Here is a 26,301-nt window from a genome sequence, read left to right as displayed (position 1 = left end):
TGTTCTGTGCATTGGACACATTTAACAGAACAACGTAATCCTAAATTCCCCAGCTGGTGGTTTAAATCCAACCATACAGGAGTCAATGCTTATATGCATATTCAATGTCAGTATTGTTTTTTGTTCATTTTGAACTCAACAAAAAAGAGAGCATACCAAGTACAAGTCATTTGATCCTGTAGAGCAAGAACAAGATTACATATAATAAGAATGTCCTTTTGGTGTTTGAAGGTTAACATAAGGGTGCTTCCTCTGACAGGCATCACATACATTACACGTATCTTGTGCCTCTGTGGGTTCTCCCATCAGAACAGCCTCCCTTGTGACATTTTATCATGGCCAAGATAATCTTATGCAAGATGGTGAAATGGAAGTTAATGTGCAGGTAATTAGGCCCCAGTGATTTGCGGTTGAAAGAAGGATGTTCACCAAGCTAACCTTAGTCTGATTTGAATGACAGTGAGGCTAGAGCAGCAGGAATGAAGAGTAATGTTGTATGGGTAATTGGTGTGTTTTGGTGGACATTTTGCTAGCCTATATGTTATTTATGGAAGCCCTCAGTTATCTTTGAACAGCTTTTGTATACAGTTAGTTAAGCTACTTAGTAGGTACCAACTGAGCTCAGTTCATTTTTGTGCCCCTATTCCATTTTAGTCTAATTAAAAGGAATTATGCCAGATGCCTGAGGGTTTGTATGCACTGTACCTTTGTGTGTATGCGTGTGTTGCACAGTGCATAGATTATTTGAAAATAAAATGTCATTGACCCCTTGATTCTGAAATGTAAATCCAGTTTTTTTTCTCATCATTCTCTCAAAAACTCATAGAAAAGGTTCCTAAATCGATGACTTTGTTTGCAGCATCAATGTCGACACATCTTGTGTTCCACTTGACTTGCGGGGGAAGAGACATTCAGTGATGCACAAAGCTTTTAAAAGATACAAGAGTGGCACTTTTCCTCCTTACGTCAAAACATGTTGTCAACTGTAGATATTTCCTTGCATTGAAGAAAGAATCACTTGATGAACATTTGCATTTTAAAAATGGTTATTTTCTGAAAGTATGTTGGAGGTGAGGACAGAAAAGGACAGTAAAGACAGTCATCCTGTATCAGGTTAAGTGAGAGGTCTCCACCATGAATTATGTTGTATAGATGGCTTGTCAAGTGTGAACAAGTGTTTTTATTTTTATTTTGTGTGTGTGAAATTAATATAGAATTACTTTCATTGTTGTACCAGCTGCCATATACCTATCCCCAATTAATCCACAATATATTGTAATCTGAAGATGAATTCTCAGTCCTCTTTTTGTGTCCAGTGTGCAAGGTCAGAATTGCAGAATGAATTTAAATTACATATAAGATACAAAGCAATACCAGTAAACCGAAGAATAACAAAAATGGGAATATCCAAAGTAATACTATTTTTTTGGTAGGAAAACATTCAGATCATACATTAGTCCACAACACACATGAAATGAAATGCATCAGCAGTATAGGAATAAAATATGGGTCAATATTTGCTTTTAAAGTTTCACACTAAGGAACTAAATGGGAGTCAGGTGGCTGAGCGGTGAGGGAATCGGGCTAGTAATCAGAAGGTTGCTGGTTCGATCCCCGCCAAATGACGTTGTGTCCTTGGGCAAGGCACTTCACCCTACTTGCCTCGGGGGGAATGTCCCTGTACTTACTGTAAATCGCTCTGGATAAGAGCGTCTGCTAAATGACTAAATGTAAATGTAAATGCACTTTCATTGTATTTGGCCATTGCTTGCCTAAATGCTAATATTGATTAGAGATGTGTAGAAATGTTTGAAAAGATCAGAAAGTATTTTAGTGCAATGGAGTGCACTACAGTAGACTTAATCTAATCCTTTAAAGCGCTTTGACTACCATGGAATTACCTAGCGATTTACCTTTACTAAAACCATTACAAGTAGTTGTTTCTATGTATTGCTGTATAGTTGTGTGGTAAGTGCATGTAACCTTAATGTAATGTGTTACCAAGCATTATTATGCATTGAACACTTTGCTGCTTGTTTTCTTGTCATGCTGCATTGGCTTGATTTTCATTAAGACTTTCAGATAGGGACATTTATGCCAGTGTTTTAGTTCGGATAATTGCGTACATGCCCATGCATCAATATAAGGAAAGGTAGCACTTTTTTTTATACTTCTTATATACTGTAAATAACATCCATATGACTCTGGCCTGTTTAAAACCAACCCAAGCTTTGTCTTTACCTGTCTAACTGAAAATGACAGCTTTCTTTCTAAAATAATTTATGAAATTACTATAAAATGTGCTGTCCATGATATTATTTAGTATGTAGTATGTAGCATGCAACAAGAGTTGTAGACTGTGATGCAAGTTGTCAAAACCCCAAACAAGATTTGGAAGAGTCTTTGTTGCAACAACAAACTGGCACATTTTCAAGACTCACTGTGTGTCTGGCTAGAAAGGCTTTCAGTTGCATGGTTGGGCTGAAATGGAGTTGTCAATGTATTTTGCGGGTCTAAGGCAGCAAAAGGGAGTGATAGCTCTCAAGGGGAGTGCCCTTAAGTTGTTTTTCTATCAATATTAATATGGCCCACTAACTTGCCTTGAAGGTAGCTAGTGGTTGGCCCCTGTCACTTATTGGGCTTCAGCTAATGCCATGTCTTATTTTGTTTTTGATTCATGATTTAAATTTGAAATGGCACCAGCAAGTTGGATGAAAACAAGCCATGATTGAAGTTACAGTACTTTCATTTATAATGAAAGGTAAAAAACTAACTGTGGCTTTTGCACTTTCTTTTTTATGTTTTCTTGATTTCCAAAGCACTTAATAATTACTGACCTTGAATATTCGTTCATCCATATTGACATGAGAAATTGAAACCATTTACTGTACTCTTGATGGGCCTAACCGTTTTGTATTTTCTCAAGTTACACAACCATATAGGACAACCATATTAAAATGATAGTGTGTCACACATTTGAAACCATCCATTAATATAAAGTAAATAGTTGGTATCCTTATAGCCAAATTTGATAAGAAATAGAATATATGTCTTATTTTTCCGTAAGGGGTGTCCGGTCCATCCCAGAGGGATTATGACGGCAAGGCTACGTTGATATGATATGATATACTCTGTGTAACCACTTATGTTTGTCTGGGTTTTGTTGGACTTTTCTAATGAGACGCTTTAACAGGTGGTACACATTACGGTCAAATATATTAAAGAAAAGAAATGGGTCACACTGGCCGAGGGGAAAAAGGGACAAAAATAGATGTTCAATACATAATGCATTGCTTACTGTCAGAGGGGCTTATCACTTTTTTACAGTGTAGTCAGGTCTGCTTCTGAATGCTAGGGTGACCTTTATAGAAATGCTCTTTTGTTTTGTTTTCAGAATAATGTGCTGTTAGGTACAAGTGGCGAGTGGTATTGGCCCTGATGCAAGGTGACATCGCAGTGCGACCCTCAGAATGCCATCAGCTGCCGAGGCTCAAGTGTCAACTGAAAAAACTCAAACAAAACCTTAAATAAAGGGATTATGTGGAACAAGTTTCAGACATGCTTCATCTCCAGTACTGTTCATTCACTAATAACATGGTCATGGGTACACAAAGGCCTAGTTTTCCTCTGTATATCTCATGCATTTACTGACATATTACACCAGTGAGTAGATCCTTCCTGTGTGGGAAGGTGTAAAATAAGGTGAAACTGCTTAAATGTTTAACTGTTTATTTAAGTTTTAGCATGAGGGTGTTGTTAGATGACCAATCTTTTTGATCTACTGATTTATTCTTCCTCAGGCATTAGGTCAGATTTGATTAAATGTATCATGGGGATTCTGTTGGCTGAGCGGTGAGGGAATCGGGCTAGTAATCCGAAGGTTGCCAGTTCGATTCCCTGTCATGCCAACTGACGTTGTGTCCTTGGGCAAGGCACTTCACCCTACTTGCCTCGGGGGAATGTATCTGTACTTACTGTAAGTCGCTCTGGATAAGAGCGTCTGCTAAATGACTAAATGTAAATGTATCAGTGACTCATTTCACCTCAATTATAGTCCTCAAGCTAAATCTGCTTTAATGTTTGGTGATTTTTCTTGTGTAATGATATATATTGAATAGAAAATAATGAGTTAGAATGTAACATAACCATGTAATAACTATAATTATGTAATGACAATGTAATTTATTTGAATGCTTTATAGTAATATCAGCATGCAGTAATGTTCTGCATTCCTCAAGTTCCAATACAATCTGACTGATGAGCTATTTATGCATGGTTAGGATTTTGGTGAAAGTGATTTTAAGTCTACCAGCTTGTACCTAGTTGTTCACGAAATGATCTTAATAAGCAACCACTTGCGTGAAGCTTACTGTAGCTAAAATGCTTGTTTAAAACAAATGTTATAGGATCATTGAGTCTATTTTTACTTTTCTGGAAAGAGGACCATAGCATATTTAGCAGAATGAATTAAATATTAAATATCTTTAAATAGTTGTTCTAGATGTGGTCAATGGGAAGTCCAGGAGATGGGATCTTTTTCATAAGGCAGAGGCAGATTATTGTTTTGAAAAGTTTGTCAAATCTGTTTTTATGACTTTTCACCATCATTGGGTGCATGCTGTTGAGGAACTTCCATGATGGGAAGGTAGATATCGGTAGGTGGTCCTATGTACATGAACAATCTTGGCCGGCAGACAGGCAGATGAGGTCTTCTGTGAAGGTTTAGTGTTTTGCAGCTGTGTTAGAAGAAGATGGGTGCTGTTAATTAGTAAGGGATTCACACAGCAGGCCTGCAGTAGCCGTCTTGCTCCAGAGTATTTTCCTGCCTTTTTACATTTACATTACATTTAGTCATTTAACAGACGCTCTTATCCAGAGCGACTTACAGTAAGTACAGGGACATTCTCCCCGAGGCAAGTAGCGTGAAGTGCCTTTCCCAAGGACACAACGTCATTTTGCACGGTGGGGAATCGAACCAGCAGCCTTCTGATTACTAGCCCGATTCCCTAACCGCTCAGCCACCTGACTCCCCACTTTTTAACACATGCACTCCTCACTTTAAAACTACGGATATAATGACAGTGCAAATAAATTTATTTTACTGCTCTTTATCTCTTGTTTATTGGATTTGTTTATGGTTTATTCTGTAGACCTAGAGTTACACAAAAACTATACAATATTCCCTTTGGAGGCTGTATCGGTCACGGAAGGGACCAGAAGGAATATTAAATTTGACAGAAACATACGCTAGGGCCAGGGGCAGATTGTAAGAGGATTTATGTGTGAATGTTACAAGTAATATCATCACTTACTAGACATACATCAGTGAACTAGCTTCATATAGCGGAATATTGAGGTGCAACAACCTGTTGCCTGAATTGTTATTATTTAATCAAATTTAAAGTCAGTGACAAACTTTTTCTATTGGATCTATTAGGTTCATGAAGTAAAAAATAGTATTGATAGTGAGATGATCCGTAAACTGTAATGAGGTCCTATTTGATTAGTAAATCTATCTGATTACAATCTGGGGAATGGATCCCCGGTCAGCTGCAGTACAATAGATCCCCATCGCCTTGATAAAATGACCTCTGTTGAAATGTTCCTGGGGTACTGATAAAAGGGGTAAGTCAATTGCAATATCTGTCTGACTCCTTCTCCTCCTGCTTAGACAGGCATACTTCTGGCCAAACATGCATTACAAAAGGTTATAGTTGAGCCATGCTTTTTGCAGTAATGTAACTATTGTATAAGTATATATATGGTGTAACCCTATGTAATTATTGTGTGATCATTAATGTTGCATGTTATGGAACCATGTAGCATGAAGCTTTGTTTTAATATACGTATATTACTTTAACATAATGCTCTTCAGATTAATTTATCGAATATAATCACACACAAGCAGTCTATTGATCTTCCGTGTCATTGCACACCCACATTTGAGTGATGACCAGTTTGAATTTACTGCAATCTATTTACTGTAATCTCCTGCAAGTAACTTGAGAAGAGCAGTCTTACCCTGCTAGTGTGAACCCTCTGGCTTCTGAAATGTCGATCAGTTAACCTGAGCAAGGTCAAAAATCAAATGATCCAGGGTAGTGAATTTTTTTGTTGTTGTATTAATCAAGTTGATAAACGGTAGGTGGCTGCTTTCAAATTATTGGTAGAGAGTTTATGCTGGCTCAGTCAGTGCTGTTGGCTTTAAAGAGTCACCACTGTCGCCTGATTCAGTCCTTTGTCTCTTAGCAAACACCCGTCATTTGACTGATTTTGCTCATGGATTTTGTGCTATTTTCAGAAGAAAGAAAGATGCAAGCAGAAATGCTTTACCATTCAACATGGCCTTAAATTAGTTATCAAACATGAAAAAGAATAACTGAAAATGTATCAAAAAAAATTCCAACTACCATAAGTGTCAGAAGAAAAAAAAAAGATATAAGAAAGCTGAATTGTTGAAATGCGTTAAGATTACAGACATTCAGGATTATCAAGTCCTGTGTATGGTTTACATAGTTAACATGGTATTACAATCTTTTCAGATTAGAATGAATATATTGATATAAACAGGCATGGAGTTTCAATTGTGGAGTAGCACAGCACCCCCAGACTCGGCTGAGATCTTAAGCATACCCCTGCCTGTTACCTAAGTTGTTCAACACAATGTTGGTGTTAAAATGCTTTGTTCAACACTGCAGTTGCCCACCCCTCTTCCCCCACTCAAGCCAAACACTCTGTGTACCGGTGTAGAGTAGGCATGCAGGGTGGCTGCTGAGGAAGCTTGGCCCTGATTTCAGAGCCTGGGGCCCCTGGGACACTCAGGTTACCAACATTGCATCCTGCAGTATTAGCAGGGCACAGTGAAATAACAGTCTGCCATCTGGAACCCGCGTAAGGGCAGCCTTCCATTAAAGAATCCAATCACGCTAACCTCAGTTATGAGCTATTTATTCAGTGTTATAAAATGTTGTTTATGGTGCCATTTTCATGGTGGATCTAATTACATAGTGCCAGTTGAAAATTATATCTTAACTGAACAATTGTTTAAGGGTAGGTTGATGGTTGTTTTTGAGAGGATTTTAACAATAGGTTTATAATAGTGTATAAAAAGAGTGAAGGGCTGAAGGCAATATCTTTTCAGGGAGAGGCTCCATGCTTATCATGGGGGTGAGGACACATGTTCACGGCTCAATATGGCCATCCTTGACCCCACTTCCAGTAGAGACATTGAATACACTTGAAGTGATGTTTTCTCCATTTTCAAGTTACTCTCTACATTCTTCCTATGAAAGAGGGGCTTACCTCTATGCATCCCCATCTATTCAATTAACCCCAGTCTGTGAAAGGTCAAAGTAATTGTAGGTCTTTTTACTTATAATTTCTTTGTATCACAATAATCGTATGTACATTTTGCTCTGCATTTTTCAAGGAAACTCAAGCTTAAACTCTAGCAAAAAAAAGTTAAATCGTTCTACATAAATCAACTATGTAAATATTTTGATTCACGCATATGGCCTTTCTTTCCATATGCCTAAAAAACATACATGAAGTGAGAGATCTTTAAGGAATAGAAGATCCAATTAATGCAAAATATGTCCATGGGATTATTGTGACCTATACAGACATCATCAGCTGGCCCTCACAGATGAGAAGTGCAACCCCCAGGAGCTCCCCCAATCCTGGTTTATGTAATGAACCAGCATACTTAGTTACTCAGCAGTGGAGGATATTCATTAAAAAGCCCAAAGGTTGACTTAGATCACCCTAGTGCATTTTGTGCTAATCTAGTTAGCAAGTAATCAAACCTCATTTTGCAATGTTTGTTTCTGTGGTGATGCTTCTGCAGTTGTTAATTTAGTTGTAGGTGTTACTCTGCTTTTGCATTTCTGAAAATTATGTCTTGCAGCAGTGTACATTGCAATGTACTGTTCTATGGCTGACAGATGATGATGCTTCTCCAGAGAGGTGTCATGCATTTACCAAGTGCAGCAGCTAATGACTTGACTTTTGTGCAGACAGGTATTGCTTGAATCCACAATTGGTGTCAGAGAATCAGGAACATTTTTGGAGGGTGTAGCTAGTGGCTATCTGGATTATCTCTGGTGCTGAGCGGGTGTGGGTTAATAAGCTGTCCAGGCAGTTTTGTGCCATGCTGTCAGCTTATCACAGTCCAGAGGCTGGTGCCAAAGATGCCACAATGATATGAGCTACAGGACTGGCATTTTGAACTCTCCTCTAAGCATCCCCCTACTATCAGTGACAACAATCGACTGGTGAGTGTCCTTTTAATCGCTGCAGAGGCAGGTTTCGGAAGAACTCACTGACAAAGGTGCCATAGAAACAGACTCCCCATACAGCAGTATTTTTTTACATTTTACTTATACACATTTTTGTGTACAATGTGAATTTACAGTAGTGTCTCTTAAATCAATTTACTACATCACTGCAATGATGTAGCAAACAGAAAGCTAACCTTAATAAAAATGGGACTACAACATCAGGTTTTACCTGTATGTCACCCTCCACACAATTGTGTCATAGATTGTGCATATTTTGTAGTTCCATTATTATAAAAGTTAGGAAAACCAAAACATAGAAGATGGCCCAAGACTGTGTTTGAATGCATATCTTTTTGGGGGCAAAATAAGTGTTAGGAACTGGTAGTTTATTTGCAGAGTTTGCTATTGATAGTGTGATAAGGCGATTACACAACTGTGGCTTCCTCTTGATGCCTTAGATACTTTTTAAATAATTGTCTGTTATTATGAAACAGTGAAACAGTGCTAAAGATTGTTTGCTCCACATAAGTAAAGGTCCTCAGCCTTCACAAGGCAATTGATTATTTCATTTTGCAGACATTTTGCCATTAACGGTACATTAGCTTTCAGTAAAATATAGAACAGTGACTGTTCCAGTCAGCACATCTCACATCTCTTTCCCTCCCTCCCTCCCTCCCAGTTCCATTCTCTTTTCAGTACAGTCATACCATCTAAGCCCAAACATGAATTTTTACTCTGAGAGCCGTTTACCCCTGCATCCATTTGGTTAATAGATCCATTAAGCAGCATTGGAGATAAGAGTGTGGAGGGCTATGGAGCTGGGGATGACGTGCTAATTCTTGGTAATTTATTACCCCGGGTGTTGGTGGGCGAGGCACCTCTGACAGATCCTGTCTCACAGGATCCTCCTAAACCAGAACCAGAGCCAAGCTTCTATGGGCATTGTTTGGCGAACCGTGGCATACTCACATCTAGTCAGGAAGTATGATGTAAAACCATTGCTGCAGGAGAACAACAGCGAGGACACACATTCTGGCATTAGATCCGACTGGCAGCCTTTGGAGGCAGGAGGCTGAAAGCACACCTGTGGAGAGGGAGAGGGTAATCAAATTTACCCCTGTGTTATGGCCACTTGCCGGCTCTCATATGGTTTATATTTATGAAGGGATCCTTTTCTATCCCGGGCACTACCCTGATTAGATCCTGAATGCTGATTGTGGCCTAGAGCTACTGTGATCAATCCTAATTTACTTGGGGAATTAGATTAATATATAAAAGATACAGTGCACTGACCTGACAGCAGAAGGACATTTCCCTGTTACGCATCAACAATCAAAAGGAAAGAGGCAAACAAAGAGCTTCCCTCTATTTTTAGTTTCAGAAGCACTGAGGAGGAGCTGTCATTGGGGACAATATAATATGCCTTGTAGTATGATAGTGTTTGAAGGTTTAAAAAAACCTGCATGGGCATTTGTGAATTTGTTTCTCTTACTAATGTACGTTATCACTCTTTTTAGCCAGTGGAGTCTCAGGAACCGATAGAGAGAAAGTGCAGGTCAACACCCATCCAGCAGCTATTTCATGTCATAAACTGTTAAGGACCAATTGGCTTGCTTCAGTAAATCCAACAGAACTCTGGTGCTTCCTTTTAGTCAAAATGTACCCCTACAGTAATCTCTACACCTGGCATTGATGTGGTTGATGGTTTGGGGAACTTTTACAAAGCTCTAATTTCTGTGGTAACCACACCTTCTAATTTAAAACTGTAAAACCTGGTGTCATCTGTGTCCTGATGAAGCTACAGAGTGATTTACTCCACCCGGAGAAAGGGAAGGGAAGTGTGGGGTTGTCAAAGCAGGGTTGGCGGGTATGAGTCAGTTAGGCACTTAGAGCAAGATCATTACCATGCACAAACCCTCTTCCGAGCTTTGCTGTGTGTGCAGATTTTTAACTATTGATATTGAGCTGAAGTGATTGTCTCTAAAACATGGTTATGCTTGCTGTTCGACTTGTCGCTAGGCTGTGCATATATACTTGGGGAAGAGGAAAAATGTTTTATATTGAATTAAGAGAGCCAGTTTGGTCAATACACAGTAGGCCTATAGTAATGAGTGTAGCCTCATATGGAAAATGTAGTAAAACAGAAATGTATTTGCTCTGAAAAAGGACATAAAATGGCGTCTCATTAAGATGTTTAAGACAGAGACAATATAAAACGAAGCTGGGCTTAATGACTTCAGAGGCTTCAGTGAGCCTAGTGTTTGCCTTTCTGTATATAGCACTGACTTGATTTAGTCAGGATACAATTTAAAACCAAAGACTTTTCGAAAACCAAAAAGTTTTCCTACATATTCAACTAAAATGCATCTGTTATAGTTTTCCTCCCGTTCTCCCATTTTGTTATTTATACTTGGACCACTAAGGATTAATTTAAAATTCCATGAGAAACTTGTATTCCTTTACAAAGCAATCAATTGTTTCAGAAATGTGTCTAGCTTGTGCAGTTGTCAGCATCATCAAAAGCATTATTCAGTCTTTGGAATTTAAATCATGGACAATTTTAACTTCTACATACACAAAATAACATCTCAAAGAAAAAAAAATGTCACCCCTCTCTCAACAAAAAGACACAAAAACAAGATGTCTGTGTCTTGTTTATGTTACCAGGTGTGAAAGGGGCACATGTGCTCATCTCTAAGAACTCTTCATTAGCTGACATATTTGCTGTGTCCTGACGAAATTCTGTGAAAAGGATTACACCCCACATGAGATTGAAGTCATGTGACTGCAACACGTAGAAACACATGATGCCATTCTGCAGAAAAACAGCACTGTTCAACGAGGGAATATATTACTACATAGTGTTGCAAGACACAACACAGCCAAACTGGAGCATCGACGAAAGCATGCTCAGTGTTGTAAAGGTGTATTTTTGAGGTGGTATTCCAGAAAATTAAATAATTTCACTAAAATGAAGTGTGCATTAGCACCTGCTATGATGTTCTTTTTTTCTGTTTTTTCTGCTAGGCCTGTTGCTAAGTAATATAAGTAGAGAGTAGAGGAATGAATTCTGTATTAGAAGAGTGGGGTGACATGTAATGGTGGAGCATTGTACAGAGGAGTGTGAAGGAGCAGATCATGTATTTGGTCATCATAATCTAAGCAGGGCCAATGTTCTCAGCATTTCCACATTGTCAGCATATGTGACGTTAAAGAGCTTGGTCTGGTCAGGCACGTCTCCAGCACAGTGGATTATGGCAAGTTGATAATGGCTTAGCTGGTATTAGGACTGGTTTCACCCATGCCTGGTATATAAATCAGATTCAGGTCTAGCTATCCTGGATAATGAGCAGTAATCACTTAGTAATGAGCAAACGGGTCACTGCCCTGACCTGTCCTCACTAGCCATGCTGGGAATCACTGCAGCCAACAGGATGGATGGATGGATGGATGGATGAGAGAAACTCACTTGGAGTCAAATTTTGGTCTGGGATTTCAGAAAACATTCTGCCCTCCCTTCTCTGCCTCCTCCCTCCAATGCTACCTCAACAGACCCACATCATAACGTCGATTTATTGTATCCTTTGCTGCCTTGTTGTTAATGGATAAGTGAACATTTCAGAGATCACATCGACATAACACTGTTAACATTTTGCCATGCTCTGTCAAGGTCAGGAATGTACATCAACGTAGAAAGTGAATAAATGTGCTGCTTCTGCCTGTTATTTACTGTGGTGGATTGAAAGCATCACTCCTGCCCCTGCTCTCTCTGTCAGGCTTAAACTTTGAATTGCTCGGAGTGATTAGTAGCAAGGAGAGTGCAGCAGCAGTGATCCCAGGCTACTTTTGTTTACGTTAAGGCTTTTACCGATGCTGTTTTATGTGCTGGCGGGGCTCCCTTTTGATCCCGGAAGGAGGCGGCTGCTGAGCCGCGCCCCCCCCCCCCCCCGTGCCCTCTCCCCCACCCCACACTGCATTAGGAGTGCTGAATCGAGATCTGGTGGGAAGGCCATTCAGACCCCCCCTCCCCCCTTTCCCCAGGCCTTTCTCCTCTATTGAAAACACACCTTTCTGTTGACCCAAGAGGCTTTTCTGCAGAGCTGAGGCATGTGAATGATTCCCCCAAAAAGAAGTAGCCTAAGTGGTGCCTGCCTACAGCTTTCAGTGCTCTCAATGGGCTGTGTGGACTGTTCTAGTCACATGGCAATTTTTTCTTTCTTTCTCCTGCATAATGCAAGTGTGTGTCTAGGGACCTGGGAGGGTGTACTAGTAACTCCATTTCTCACATTAATGACACCACAGCTATTAATGTAAAACATTTCCTTGAGAAATCTCAAAGAGGTCCAACTGACCATAAATTGTAACTTATTGTTGTCATTGTCTACAGCCTTATTAGTTTGTTTTAGTAAAGCATTTAAATACTTGGATGGAGGTTGAGGTACAATATATATGCAAATGGGTCTGCACTATCTATCTAACAATTAGAACTGTGTTAAGAATTGCTATTCAGTTAGACTCCTCATAACTCAAGTCTGCTAATGGGTACTGCACGCCCACCCATTCTACCCAATGATTTATTGTGATGTGTGCTTAAAGTTTTGACACTCATCTTCCAAAACAGGTTAAGTTGCATAACTTGATATGGAATTTGTAGCTGATTATAATAATCTTTATTTACATAAATTAAATTTTTGAAATGTTGTACATTATTGACAGTTCCACCCAAGCCCTTTACCATTCCTTAGAGCACAGACTTAGCCAACACTATACAGCAACAATGACATTCCAAGTTTTTTATAGTCAAATTATACAATTTGTCCATAATGAGCAGCAAAGCTAAACGTCAAAAAAATTGCAGTCTGCACGGCTGTTTTGTAAATGGACACTGAAGTGTAGCTGAAAGAAAAGAAAGTGATTAATATCTTCAACCATTTCAGGCATTTCTCATCTTTTATGTTAAGCAAGGTTATAATTTAGTTAGAGTTAAGTGAGTTTTAATGTGTGAAACCTATGTCTTTAATATCTAACAGTCTTCTCTGTCATAGCCACTGGTCTGTGGTCTAAACTAACATTTCTGTCAGATCAATACAAAGTACTCTTCCCTTTAAAAAGCCATGAACCTTTGATAGTCTGTACTCTCCACCTTAAACAGATTGTCACTCTGACAGTGTATAAGGCCTTTGTTTCTCTCAAAGGCTTTTCGATGTTTCACATGGCCTCAAAGGTGCAACTTGTTGCATACCTGCCAGAATATGCAATTGATGACTGAAACCACCTCTTTTAAAACAAACAACATTGACTTTATAGAATGTTCTTGAAACATTCTTTGCCTCCACAAAACTTTGCATACGATGTTGAGGATCACAAGGTAAAAATGGGTAACCCAGAAGGAATCTAATTTAAATGTTAGAAGCAGCTGAAGTGCTCTTGCAGTCACTAAGTGAAAACATTTTTCCCCCTCTGCAGCGGAGGTCCTTGTGTATTGGTCCCCAAGTCATTAATCACCAGGATCTTTTCAGCTGTCAATCTATACAAAAAGCCACATTTCTGGGTAATTCTCCAGCCAAACTCAACAAAAAAGCCTCTTGTACAGGCTTTATATATATAAAAAAAAAAAATCAAAATATAGTTCACCATGGATTTCTGTTCCATTTGTTGTGCTAGTCTAATACATTAAAGATGTTACATTTAAAATGCCTTGTCTCATGCAGTATTTGTATGTTGATCAAAAGAGGAGTCAGGTGGCTGAGCGGTTAGGGAATCGGGCTAGTAATCTGAAGGTTGCCAGTTCGATTCCTGGCCGTGCCAAATGACGTTGTGTTCTTGGGCAAGGCACTTCACCCTACTTGCCTCGGGGGGAATGTCCCTGTACTTACTGTAATTCGCTTTGGATAAGAGCGTCTGCTAAATGACTAATAATGTAAAATGTAAATGTAAAACACCCAATATTAGCATTCAGTGTGATAAAAAAACATCAATTTCTGACTTATCTTTATTACTTATTATTTTACGTATCTTATAAACTTCAACATTTAAAAAATTGGGCTTGGATTGTAAAACGTGTAGGAGCAATATTTATTGGCATATTTTGAGAAAACAAATCCTAGAAGCCACTTTTCACTCATACAACTCTACAGACTGCTGTGCAATCATACCTGTAACAATAAGGCGTTTATAGAAGGATATTAAATGAATGATAAGAATGCATTGCTAAAATGTACTCAGTGCTAATGAGTTTATAATTTCTCCTCATTTCAGAGTGGATATATCTTCATTCACAAAGGTTTACATTCTGTAAACCACTTTTTTATTTACCATTATTTATTCGTACAGATATTACATGCCATGAGGTGTGTTAATTGCTCTCTGAAATCCATCTGTTATGGATTCAGTTGAGAGGATTGCAGTAACCCAGTACAAAAATGGCCATGTTCACCCTCTGTGATGTTCCTAGTGAAGACTGCAATCAACTTCATACCCTGTGCACATTCTGCAATCACATTGAGCTACATTGATTTTGTTTTTGCTTACAGATGCAAACTTCAAAATGTGTGAATGATACTTGCTCGAACCAACATCAAAATCTCTCACCACATCTTGGTGTTTTTTTCCTTACAGAGTTGCTGTGACTAATTTGGCGGTGTAACCTATTTTTGATGTAAGAAGTAAGGGAAAGCCATGGAAGTCAAAGAACGCAGACCCTACCGCTCTCTGACAGCCAGGAGGGACACGGAGCATCGCTATACCAGTTCCTCTGCAGACAGCGAGGATGGGAAAGTCAACCCCAAGTCTTACAGCTCAAGTGAGACCCTCAAAGCCTTTGACCAGGACACCAGGATGGCCTACAGCACCAGGGTCAAAGATATGGTGCACCATGAAGCAGATGAGTTCTGCAGGCAAGGTGAGAGCAAGATTTGTACAGTATATTACCTGAAAAATCATCTTGACCTTGTATTTTTAGCTAACTAGCTATTATACCAACATTTTCTCATCCATACTTGTCATTATCTGGATGCGTCTGGGGCACAGCCCTGGTGTCATGTATGAGAGAGATGCGTGATTTGATTTGATTATTAACTCATTTTTATTTCCTGTCACAGTCTCTGAATGTGGCATTAAAAACACTGGTCTAGAATTCCTTGTTGGAAGAACTGCCATTATCATTACTTTATTTTAATGAGGTAGGGTGAGGTAGGGTGAGATAGATAACGCTACCCTGATGTCTTTTATGACCTTCTAATGTGTCCAGATGAGCTGGTGGTGACCTGCAAAAACATCCGCTTGCAAGCCTTTTACTCGCCATGAATACTAAATGTACAGTCATTTCCTTGTAGCACGCAATTACTGTCTAGTTTGGAGGACATAAAGATGTGTTCCTGGAATCATAGTACTGCACCTCTCATGGTGAAAATATTTATCTTGTTATACATCCACTAATGTAAGGATTGGAAGTTGTGACTGTGTAGGCAAGAGACCAAATACATTTCTGAATTTGTTCTTGTGTGTGTGTTTGTGAATGTCCATGTCTGTCTTTTGCTTGTGGCAGGAACTGACTTCTCCCTCAGAGACTTTGGTTTTGGCGAGGCCATCCCATCCCATGTAGCGGCGTACCGGGCTGACCAGGGTCTGCCACACCGTGACTACTTGGTCAGTGTGGGATCAGACGCTGATACAGAGACAGACGGCATCATGTCTCCGGAACATGCTGTCAGGCTCTGGGGCCGCAACACCAAGTCAGGCCGCAGCTCCTGTCTGTCCAGCAGGGCCAACTCCAACCTGACCCTCACTGACACCGAACATGAGAACACAGAGAACGGTAAGACCCGTTCACCTTGCCCTCTTTCTCTGTCTGCCTCTGTCTCTCTTGGTACACTGTTAGCTGATGAGTTTCTGCACTGAAAAGGCATTTGAAATAGTTATCCATGAATAGTTCATGCAGAGCTCTACGTTTATGTTTGTTATTCTTGATTTTCACCAACAATGGCAATGACAAAATAAATGTAAAATAACTGTTTAAGAGAAAGAGTTTGGATCCATTGTGACTCCCAAGATTTTTGACAAGTTGGCTTGGGGAGACATTGTTCAGATCCTGTAAATTCCCGAGCAAGCTTCTTCCTGTGTTTTGTTTATGTCATAGAAACAGCACCTACGTTTTATCAGCATTGATAAGTAAGACATTGGCTGTCATCCATGTACTTATTGTAGAAACACGTTTCTGGGTAGTTCTCCAGGCTTCCGCGAAAGATTTTACTCCAGGGTTTCTAGTTATGTTTTCCAAGAGGCAGCCGTTCTGCAAGAAGAGCACAGAGCCTAGTACAGGAGTAAAGGGTCAAGGACACAGCCTTGCAGTATTCTGAATATAATAGTGGAGCACACTGATAAATAAATGTCACAGTGAACAAATTGTGATCTGTCGCAATGTGACAAATTGTGAAAATATGATCTCAAACAGCACAGTGAACAGCAGAACTGTATATGGTTTTTACCCTTTATGGCTCTGTAGTTTAAATAGGTGAAACTGTTCTTGGTAACCTTCACAGATCCAGAAACTTATCAAGGGCCTGGTGGCAAAATTCTAATTGGCCCTGCACAGCCTTGCAGAGATCCTTGTGAATATGTGTGTGTAGCATATAATGTAAGATGGTGTTATTATTGACAGAAATTACTCTTGGTACTCAAATCCATTTGCCAAGTCGAGTGAGGAAGCACATAATTTCTCAGCGTGATGCACTGCTTCTATGATGCCATGGAACTGGAATATGATTGTACTGTACATAATTAAGGAGAATCTATTGTGAAACTGTTTGGCAGTTTAAGGCCTGTGATGTATGCAGCAAAAGCATTGTACATTTTTTTTCGGGTAATAACCAGAGGTCATTCCAAATAGCTTTTTATTCCAGTCACCCAAGTAGAAAGAGCACTACCATTTACCATTTAATCCAGAACAGACTAATAGCATACATTTATATATGGCAAGTTAATTAAAATCCATCAAGCTACTTTACGTACGTGTGCTCTAATCTCTTTAAATCAACAAACCATTTGCTTTGCTTGAATGTATTCAAGCCAGCGGCCAGTTTTATCCACTCCATATGCAATATGCCTGACCCTGCTTATAATGCATGCAAATTATAAAACAGATTTTGATGTGTTTATTTATTTACAAAAAAATATTTTCTGTTCAAACGTTTTCAACGCAAACCTAATGTTGCAATTATTCTTCACTCAACATTGCTTTTAATACAAATGTTTTGTTGTGATTGTGTAATCCAATGGTATCACAAGGATACTGCCTTTACACTGGTTAATTATTCTGTTCCAATCAAACTTTGAATTTTTAATCAAATAGGCAGCAAATGGAATTCTATTCATGCCTATTGTTGTTTATGAATATGTGGTGTATTTCTGGAATAGCGTTTTCCATTTACCAAGGATACTTTATGGTACGGTTTGCTCAGATTGTTTTGTGTGTGCACACACATGCAGGTGGATGTGTTACATTTACATTTAGTCATTTAGCAGACGCTCTTATCCAGAGCGACTTACAGTAAGTACAGGGACATTCCCCCAAAGCAAGTAGGGTGAAGTGCCTTGCCCAAGGACACAACGTCATTTTGCACGGCCGGGAATCGAACTGGCAACCTTCGGATCACTATCCCGCTTCCCTAACCGCTCAGCCACGTGACTCCTGTTGCATTGAGCAGTGCATGTCTGCCAGAGCGTGTGCTCGTTGCTGTGTGTCACCTGCCCAAACCACCACTGATCCTAATGGAGCTCCTTCAAGGCAATTACAACAGTTGTGTGTTGCTGAGTCACAGCGGCCCTACAGAGGCAGACCATAAAGCAGCTCAAACTGCTGCGGATGTCAGGGAGATGGCTTCCTGTGTGCTTTACCCATTACAGCTCACCCTAAGGTGTGGTATAAACTCCCAACTTTCTCCCACTGTCATGGTCATCCTATCACGTTTCTGTAACCATAAGAACCTCTTACATGAGAGCGAGAGGATTGAGGAAGACAGGTTTTATTGTATATCATTTATGTATTAGAGTTTGCTTTGTTAATTTCATCCTGTACTGTCGCACCAGAACTGATACAAGAAATATTTCTGTGACAGACTCTTGGGGTTTTTAATTATTAGGTAATTAGCTGCTTTAGGCAGTTATTTATATTGTGCATACTGATGTTTTCTTCCCAAACAGCCTGCATGGGACAGATTTTATTGATCAAAGGGATATTTTATGTTTCCTATTTCAGTAGCATGTGATTTAGTTGACATTGTGTACAGCGTCTGTATAATGTAAAATATGTTCCTGTGGCTTGTTGAAGAAATGGTATTACCAGTATGTTGGGTGTTAAGTTATAGATTTTTATGCATAAGGGTTTATGCAGAATGGTTTTTCTTCTTGAAATTGTTCTGCCTGATTAAACATAGACCATCCATCAGCATTTCCCCTATCAAAGCACATATCTTATGTGCTGATGTTTTCACACTTTTATTCATGGTAAGATAAATCTGTATTGATTTTGATGTATCAAAATCAGACTTGCTGCAGTACACTGGAAATATACCTGTTCTGACTTGGTAAACACATTTTTACTAACCTATGACGTACCACTGCTTATTGATGATAAACAGAATATTTGGGGCTTTCCTACACGGTGTGATTCATGACAGACAACAAGAAAGGTTTAGCATACTACACTCTCTACCTGTATTTACTGTTTGAAAATAGCACAGTTATAAAATCCTTTGTGAGGTTGGTTCAGATTGTTCGCTTGCAACCTACGCACAGTTTCTCAGGCGTCACCTTCAAGAAGCAAGGCTCAGAGGGAACTTTGAACTGCTGAAAGATTGAGGTTAAGAGCTCCAGGGTGGTTCTCTGTTTTTCTACCTCCAAGGGTTTTCATTGAGACAGTCGAGACTGATAACAAGAGGTTGATACTCCTCATTGAGTTCCTATGCAAAAATGGTTGATGAGTTTGGTTACGAGCAAGAATTTTCTTTGTTAAATCCCATTTACTCTGCTGCTGGTACTACTGTAGCCATTATCTGTCTTTTGTGAAGGGACATCTGGTTGCTAGAATGATATTTATTTAGCCTGCTTATCTCAATAAAAGTATCCCCACGGGATAAGTTCCCTTATGCCTTAGTTGCCATAGTTGCACAAATATTGTATTTTATTCCAATAAACAATGGGTAACAATAACAGTTACTTGACTGTTGAAAATATTCAAAATTCAAATGGCTTGGTAACATTGTTTAGACTGTGTCACCCACGCTGTGCAGTGCATAGATAAGACATCTGAACACGTCTTTGTTATTTATTGATGTGTCTTCATCTGGCACATAAGAGCCTTATTGAAAGCACTGCAACGGATGTTATACACTATCACCTCAAGTTTAAGCAATAAGCAGGTCACTTTGAGGCAAAGTCTACATTTAAAATGCATTTTCTTTCAACCTTGGCCTTTGAACTGAGTCTCCAAAGACGGGCTACCATATTAGCAGCCTGTGAAGTGAAGGGAAATCGGACTTCAAATTAGATGAGACACTTCCTGTACAAGGATATGAATTCATTAGGACACTAAAGCAGTGTGTGATGGTAGGACCACAGAGATAAGGGTTCTTATGTGACCAACACACACACGCACACGCACACACAGGTTTAGATTGAATTCTGCAGCAATGAAGATTATTTGAAACATATAAATCGACAACATCTCAATTGTCTGATCTCAGTGTCATTACCCAGCACTCTGTTTACTAGAATTAAACTGGATAAATGACACGCAAGCCTATGGAGGGCAACAATGAGAATGCCATTGTTTTCTTTAGTAAGTGGAAGAAGCCTGCTCTTTTTCTATTTCTATCACATACTTTGTTGTATACTCTATTGCAAAAGTGAGTTATTCTGTAGTGTTTGTCTCTTTCAATTATGGTTGATGATGTTTTGCATCTTGTAAATCTAAGAATAATTTATAAGAAGTTTCAAAGAACGTTGACATGTTGATGTTGGTGTGCTATATTGGTCACAGGCTGACCTATGCGAAGCAAGAAATCGGGCAAAATTACACTTCAGAGAAGTTACCAGGCAATTTTCAGTTGGCCATGATTATTTGCATGCCTAATATTTTTTCATAAACTTATTTTATTTTGGCAGACCTAACCTCAGATCATGGCTTAGTAGAGATATTTTACGTCTCATTTGCAGGATCATTTGCGGGGTTTAGACGTCCTAGTGGACAGTTTTGGTCTGTTATCTGCAGTGCACCATACCCTCTGGCTACCAGAGCCAGGGATTGTGTGAACCAACAGCACATCAGGGCCCTTCCCACCACCAAGCTAAGGGGCCTCAGGGCACCACATGATGCAGGATGAGCCCTCCCCTGATTCTGTCCTCCATTTGACATGGATAAACATGCTGCTACAGTAAAACTGCAGTAGCACACATTCATGGACAAAAAAACACAACATAGCATAAAAGACTACAGTATTGTACTGCACATCAGATGAATTAGAGTTTTATGTGTTCAAAGAATGAAGACTTTTTGTTTTTCTTTTGACATCTGGAGACAGTGTTTTATAATTCATTTCCATAGCAACAGTAGTCAACCAGCACTCAGAAGGTGCAACTGAGAACCTGTGAAAACACTTACTGTCTGTTTGAATCAGAAGGAATGTATCTAATAAAAGGACTGACTGATCTTGTGATTTTGTAGACCTGTGTTCATTCATTGTCACAGAGATATGCCACTCTGGCAATTATAAGCTAGTATAATCCTTCATACCTTGTATAAGATATCTGACTGCCTTGAATTAGTATATCAGTATCATGAAAGCATTTGTGATCGTATGGCTTCATATGCCATCCTACGCTGGAATCATCTGATTCAGCCCTGGAATTAGGAGGAGGTACCTAAAAGCGTTACTGCTAAAATTCCCATCACCTGTTACCTTGCTAATTTTACTATTGCATCTAAATAGTCAGAAACTAGCTGAGCATGACTTAATTTAGAAAACAGGAAACATGTTTCCCCTTCCCCAGACTCATTTTAAAGAATAAACATGTATGCGTGTTTACTTGTTTGGTTGCTTGCACATGGAGTTTTATGTCATCCAGTCCAAAAAATAGTTAAAACTACAGGCTATGAATTTAAACAATGAGGAAAGATTACAAATGCAAGATTTTGTCTGATGTGAACTGTCATCCTTAAACCTGATAAATCTTATTAAGATGTATTCCAATCTTAAATACCATATTATTGGAAGCGCCTTGTACAGAATCAGCAGTGCTGTAAAGGGATGCACAAGAGTACACAGCTACCTGTTAGCACTGTAACTGTGCTTGTCTAATGTACAGTACTTCACCATATATCACAAAACACCTTCACATCGGTAGAGTTTGTCATTGAATGTAATTTACTTGCCACATAAAAATAAGATTTTTGTTGTGTATATATATTTATACTGTATATACAATATTAATGGGACAAACAGTCTATGTGTTGAGTTTCACAGATGCAACCATAGGAAGTTGGTAAAAACAGAGATTACCCCTAGTGCAGCGATTCCCAACTTGTGGGCCACAGCCCACTATTGGTCCGTTAGGGTAATACAGGTGGGCTGCCAAACCAATGAAAACTAAAGTATGAAAAATGAATAATTATCAAAATATTTATATATACTGTTGGTAAATGATTATAAATTCGTACAAACTTTTAAATTACATTTAGCCTTTAATTCATCATGACCGAAATGCCAACAGGTACGCTTGGCACCTTGACAAAACACCAACGGACATTTCCGCCTTAACTTGCATACGCCCACTTCAATCCACTATACACGCATCACTTCCATATATTGCATAAACTGGGTCAACAACTTCCGGTAGCGAGCAGTTACGTAAGTTCACAAAATGCGTTTTCCCAAAATGACAATCAACGATGTACATAGGAGTCTATGTTGCTGCCCTTCAAGCAAGAGGGAAAAGGTTCAAAGGTTCAAATTGTACATTCCGAGCTACATCGGCAATTACGAAGGTAAGGTTTATCTAACTCACACAGTCAGTAGTTGAGCTAGCTGGCTAAGCTAGCTCTAGACTAGCTATCTAGGATTTGAGCAGTAACGTTAGATAGGCTAGCTAGCTACATTATAATGTACTCAATAACATTTACATTTAGTCATTTAGCAGACGCTCTTATCCAGAGCGACTTACAGTAAGTACAGGGACATTCTCCCCGAGGCAAGTAGGGTGAAGTGCCTTGCCCAAGAACACAGCGTCAGTTGGCATGACCGGGAATCGAACTGGCAACCTTCGGATTACTAGCCCGATTCCCTCACCTGACCCCCCAATAATCTGTCAGCTTGCTTTCTAGTCGTTAATGTTAACTCGCATAAATAATTGGTCTGTCATATGTGTTCCCTATGGACAGTGTAATGTAGCATGTCTTTCTCAGTAAAAAAAAAAATCTGGAAACAGAGATTTACGTGAGAACAACCTGTTATTCATGAAAAAAGCAAGAAGCCCTGCAATCTAAGGTAGGGTTAATAAGATAACAACTAACTGGAACTTCTAGACCTGGCCTGGCCGTGGTGGTTACGCAGGTTACCTGTCTTTAAAATGTGTGCTTACTGTGGCACTGATGGACACTTTGTCTTCTTTGATCGCTCAAATAAATTTTGCCATGAAAGCGAACTGTTTGGCTCCCATGGTATTGTTAAATATGTATGATAAGCGCAAATTAAGTGAACGGATATGTCGGGCGGCCGCAAAAATATTTCAGCTATGCAAGTGGGCCGCAAAGTGGAAAAGGTTGGGAATGGCTGCTCTAGTGAGTGAAAGTATAAATCATCCTCTTGTCCATAGTGCGAATGTCCACCCACTATACAAAAAAGTAGTTTGGATTCTGAGAGAAAGTTTTGAAAGTAAAAGTAAAAACCTCTTTGATCATGAGTGGCAGTTTCTTAAGGGTAGCTATATTTTAGAATTGTATTAGGCATTGCCTGAGATGTACAGAGGAATGATAGGATGGGGATGGTGCGATACTGGTTCAGCAAACCCTGCGGCTAGCCACATGTAGCCCTAATGAGACGCTTATAATTTCAGGCTCCACTTGCTCTCAAACACCAAAAGTAAACTTTTTTTTCTCTTCTCTCTCTTCTGAGTCCTTAAGAGGATTGTGAGGTCATTATTTATTCATGCCATTGTGTTTATTCAGCAGCCTCTATGTGAGATGTGAAGAAAAACAGCAGCAACAGGGCAGAGAGAATAGAAGCTGATATTCACTATTAGCATTGTTTTTTCAACTGTGGTTTGAGTTGACTCAGTCGGCCACTGAGCCATGATAGAGACCAGTGAACTTGTTTATAAAGCAGATTAACATGTACTGCTCTTCAAGTCTTAAAATGTCTGCGGAAAACTGTTCGGTGTATTTGGATAGATTTTCAGATAGTTTTTAGACCACTCAGCCTGTGCTATTAGACTGGAGAGATCTCTCCCCTCTACCAGGCAGAAACACTCATGCTTACTTGGAGAACCTTAAGGACAGCTACGTATCAGCCTGTGGGATGCATTAGTACTGGGAGGTGAAGATGATGTGAACCTCCACTTCTTATCCTAGAACAAAGAGTGCCCCAGGGATGTTTGAATGGGGCTTCATGGTGGGATTTGGTGGGATGTCTGCTCTTGTCAGTGCTAACATTGATTTTAAAAGATCCCATTAAAGTAAAGATCAGACAAAGTCTGGTTTGGATCTTAAACTTGAGTGTGTGGAATCAGAGATGGATTAATTACCGTTGTCCTAGCTTTGAGAATGATGCATGAAAAGTATGACATAACTAGATTTTCTGTTTTTAACTTGTCGACCATGCTGTCTAGACTCAATTCCTTGCTTGTGCATCTGTACTGCTTTTGTCTTTTGCAGTCTTTATAGTAGGAAAAGTCTATGTAGTTATTAACTGATTTTCATTCCTGGGTGGCAAAATCCCTGTTCAGTGCTCTTTTCATTACAGTCTCTAGGCTTAAATCTGGTCCCTTGTTCCACTTTCTGCCATGGAGCCGGCGAACAGATGGTGTCTTTCAGCTAGGCAAGGGATTGCACTACCCCTCCAACACAGAGAAGAGAGTGGAATGAGAGAGGTAGAGGACTGGCCTTGATGCCAGTGGAAGATGGCTGGGCAAGGAGAGTATGTGCCACTAATCATGCCTAGGAGGAGCCTGCCATCTCTATGCTCAGCCGCTCTGCCTCCTTTTCATCTTCCCAGGTGCTGCTTGGGGGAGTCACTTCCAGCCTCCTATACTACTAGCCTGAGCTGGAGTGCTGTCCTGCTAGTTCCTTGTTACATAGATTCTATTACTCCACCCTATAAAGAGTATACGTACATGCTGTGACTATACACTCAAACAAACACAAACATTTTGGAGGTCACTTTTAAATAGAGTTTTGCTTTTTGTGGTCATTAAAAGCAGTTTTATTGCATATTTGAACAGATATAATTTCCTATACTTTCTCTCTAATGGCTAATAGTGTCTATTAAAGTGGCATTTATTGCTATTTACTATTTGTTTTGAACTGCCTCATCCATTAGTTTCCTCAGATAATATGTTATTGATTACAAGCAGTTAAACATCGTCAGACAAAATGTATTCGTTTTCCAATGACAGTCCATTTGAAAACCCATTTCACAACTTCCTCCTTATGTGTGTGTGCATTCGTGTGTTTGTGTGGTGTGTTTGTGTGCATGTACAGTGTTAATTAGCTGTTTCTTAATCAATTAAGAAAATAGGATTGTGATGATTGATTGTAACACCCCTCCAAAAAAAATCAACTACTGTCCAGTTGTATTGAAGCAGCACATGCAGAAATTGGACCTTTAATGCTCCTATCATTGGCTGACACAATGTTTAACTTGATGCTTTTTAAGATGGTGCCTGCTATTCTTTTCCTGGATAAATCACTCCCCAGTGCAGTGCAGGCGATGCAGACCAGGCTTGTGGTTACATGGACAGCCTGCAACTGTGATGACTCACTGACAGAATTAGAGGTGGGTGGGAGGAGAAAGGATGAGCTAACCTACTTACTTGTCACCCTTATCTTTGCTTAAAGTTATTGTTAACTAAATTTTACTATCCTCATCTGAAATTGATGCTATTTCCTTGTAAACCCCTTGTTCTGTGTGTCTTGATGAGTTAGATATTTTAAAAAAATGATGATGACCGATGACGATATTCAATCTCCGCAAAAATCCTGTGAGTCATCCAAATGCATCCTGTGTGCTTTGAACTGTATGCTGCAAGCAGTGAGAAACATACAGGTCTAGAGCAAATGCAAGTGTTAGGAATTTAGTTGTTTATATAGAGTCAGATGGCTGAGCGGTGAGGGAATCGGGCTAGTAATCCGAAGGTTGCCAGTTCGATTCCCGGTCATGCCAACTGACGTTATGTCCTTGGGCAAGGCACTTCACCCTACTTGCCTCGAGGGAATGTCCCTGTACTTACTGTAAGTCGCTCTGGATAAGAGCGTCTGCTAAATGACTAAATGTAAATATACTGTAATACTTTATACTGCAATACTTCTATTTGCCATGCGGTTGTAGCTCCACTCTTGTAGAGTTCTGTCATCAATGTGGAATCTGTCCTCCCCCTTATTCCATGGTTGATCCTTGGTTAGACACAATGTACAACCACAACGATCCTCAGATTTACTGGGTTCCATTTTGAAAAACATTTGCTTTTCTTCTTGAGATGTGGACTACAATACTATTGTATGCATCGCTGTAATGGTTGGGCAACGGCTGGGCAATGGCTGTAAAGTTTAAAAGCAAATACCGTAGATGGAAAGAGAACAATAGATTGACGCAGAAATATTAGAGAAAGAAAGGAAGATATAGGTGTGAAATGAGAAACGTTTGACTATAGGGATCCTGCTTTAACAGGTCCTTGTGTTGGGGTTCTCTCGGATCAAATGGTCCTTTATCTCTGCGCCGAGACTGGACATTATTGAATGATCACCTGTGAACTT

General features: G+C 39.5%; 2 protein-coding genes across 2 annotated transcripts in view; one reads left to right on the top strand and one right to left on the bottom strand.

Annotated features, from left to right (window-relative positions):
- Positions 1-26,301, bottom strand: part of lpar6a (lysophosphatidic acid receptor 6a) — a 281,763-nt gene that overhangs the window by 126,664 nt on the left and 128,798 nt on the right. The window lies entirely within an intron of this gene.
- The window catches only part of tenm4 (teneurin transmembrane protein 4), a 108,095-nt gene that overhangs the window by 3,497 nt on the left and 78,297 nt on the right, over positions 1-26,301 (top strand). The window contains exons 2-3 of the mRNA XM_062472826.1: positions 14,898-15,180; positions 15,826-16,095. Of these exons, the coding sequence (XP_062328810.1) occupies positions 14,958-15,180; positions 15,826-16,095 (493 nt within the window). The 5' untranslated portion in view covers positions 14,898-14,957. The remainder of the gene's footprint in view (positions 1-14,897; positions 15,181-15,825; positions 16,096-26,301) is intronic.

This window comes from Osmerus eperlanus, chromosome 11, assembly GCF_963692335.1.
Source record: "Osmerus eperlanus chromosome 11, fOsmEpe2.1, whole genome shotgun sequence".
In the NCBI taxonomy this organism is placed as follows: Eukaryota; Metazoa; Chordata; class Actinopteri; order Osmeriformes; family Osmeridae; genus Osmerus; species Osmerus eperlanus.
This window is presented reverse-complemented; position numbering and strand designations above follow the sequence as displayed.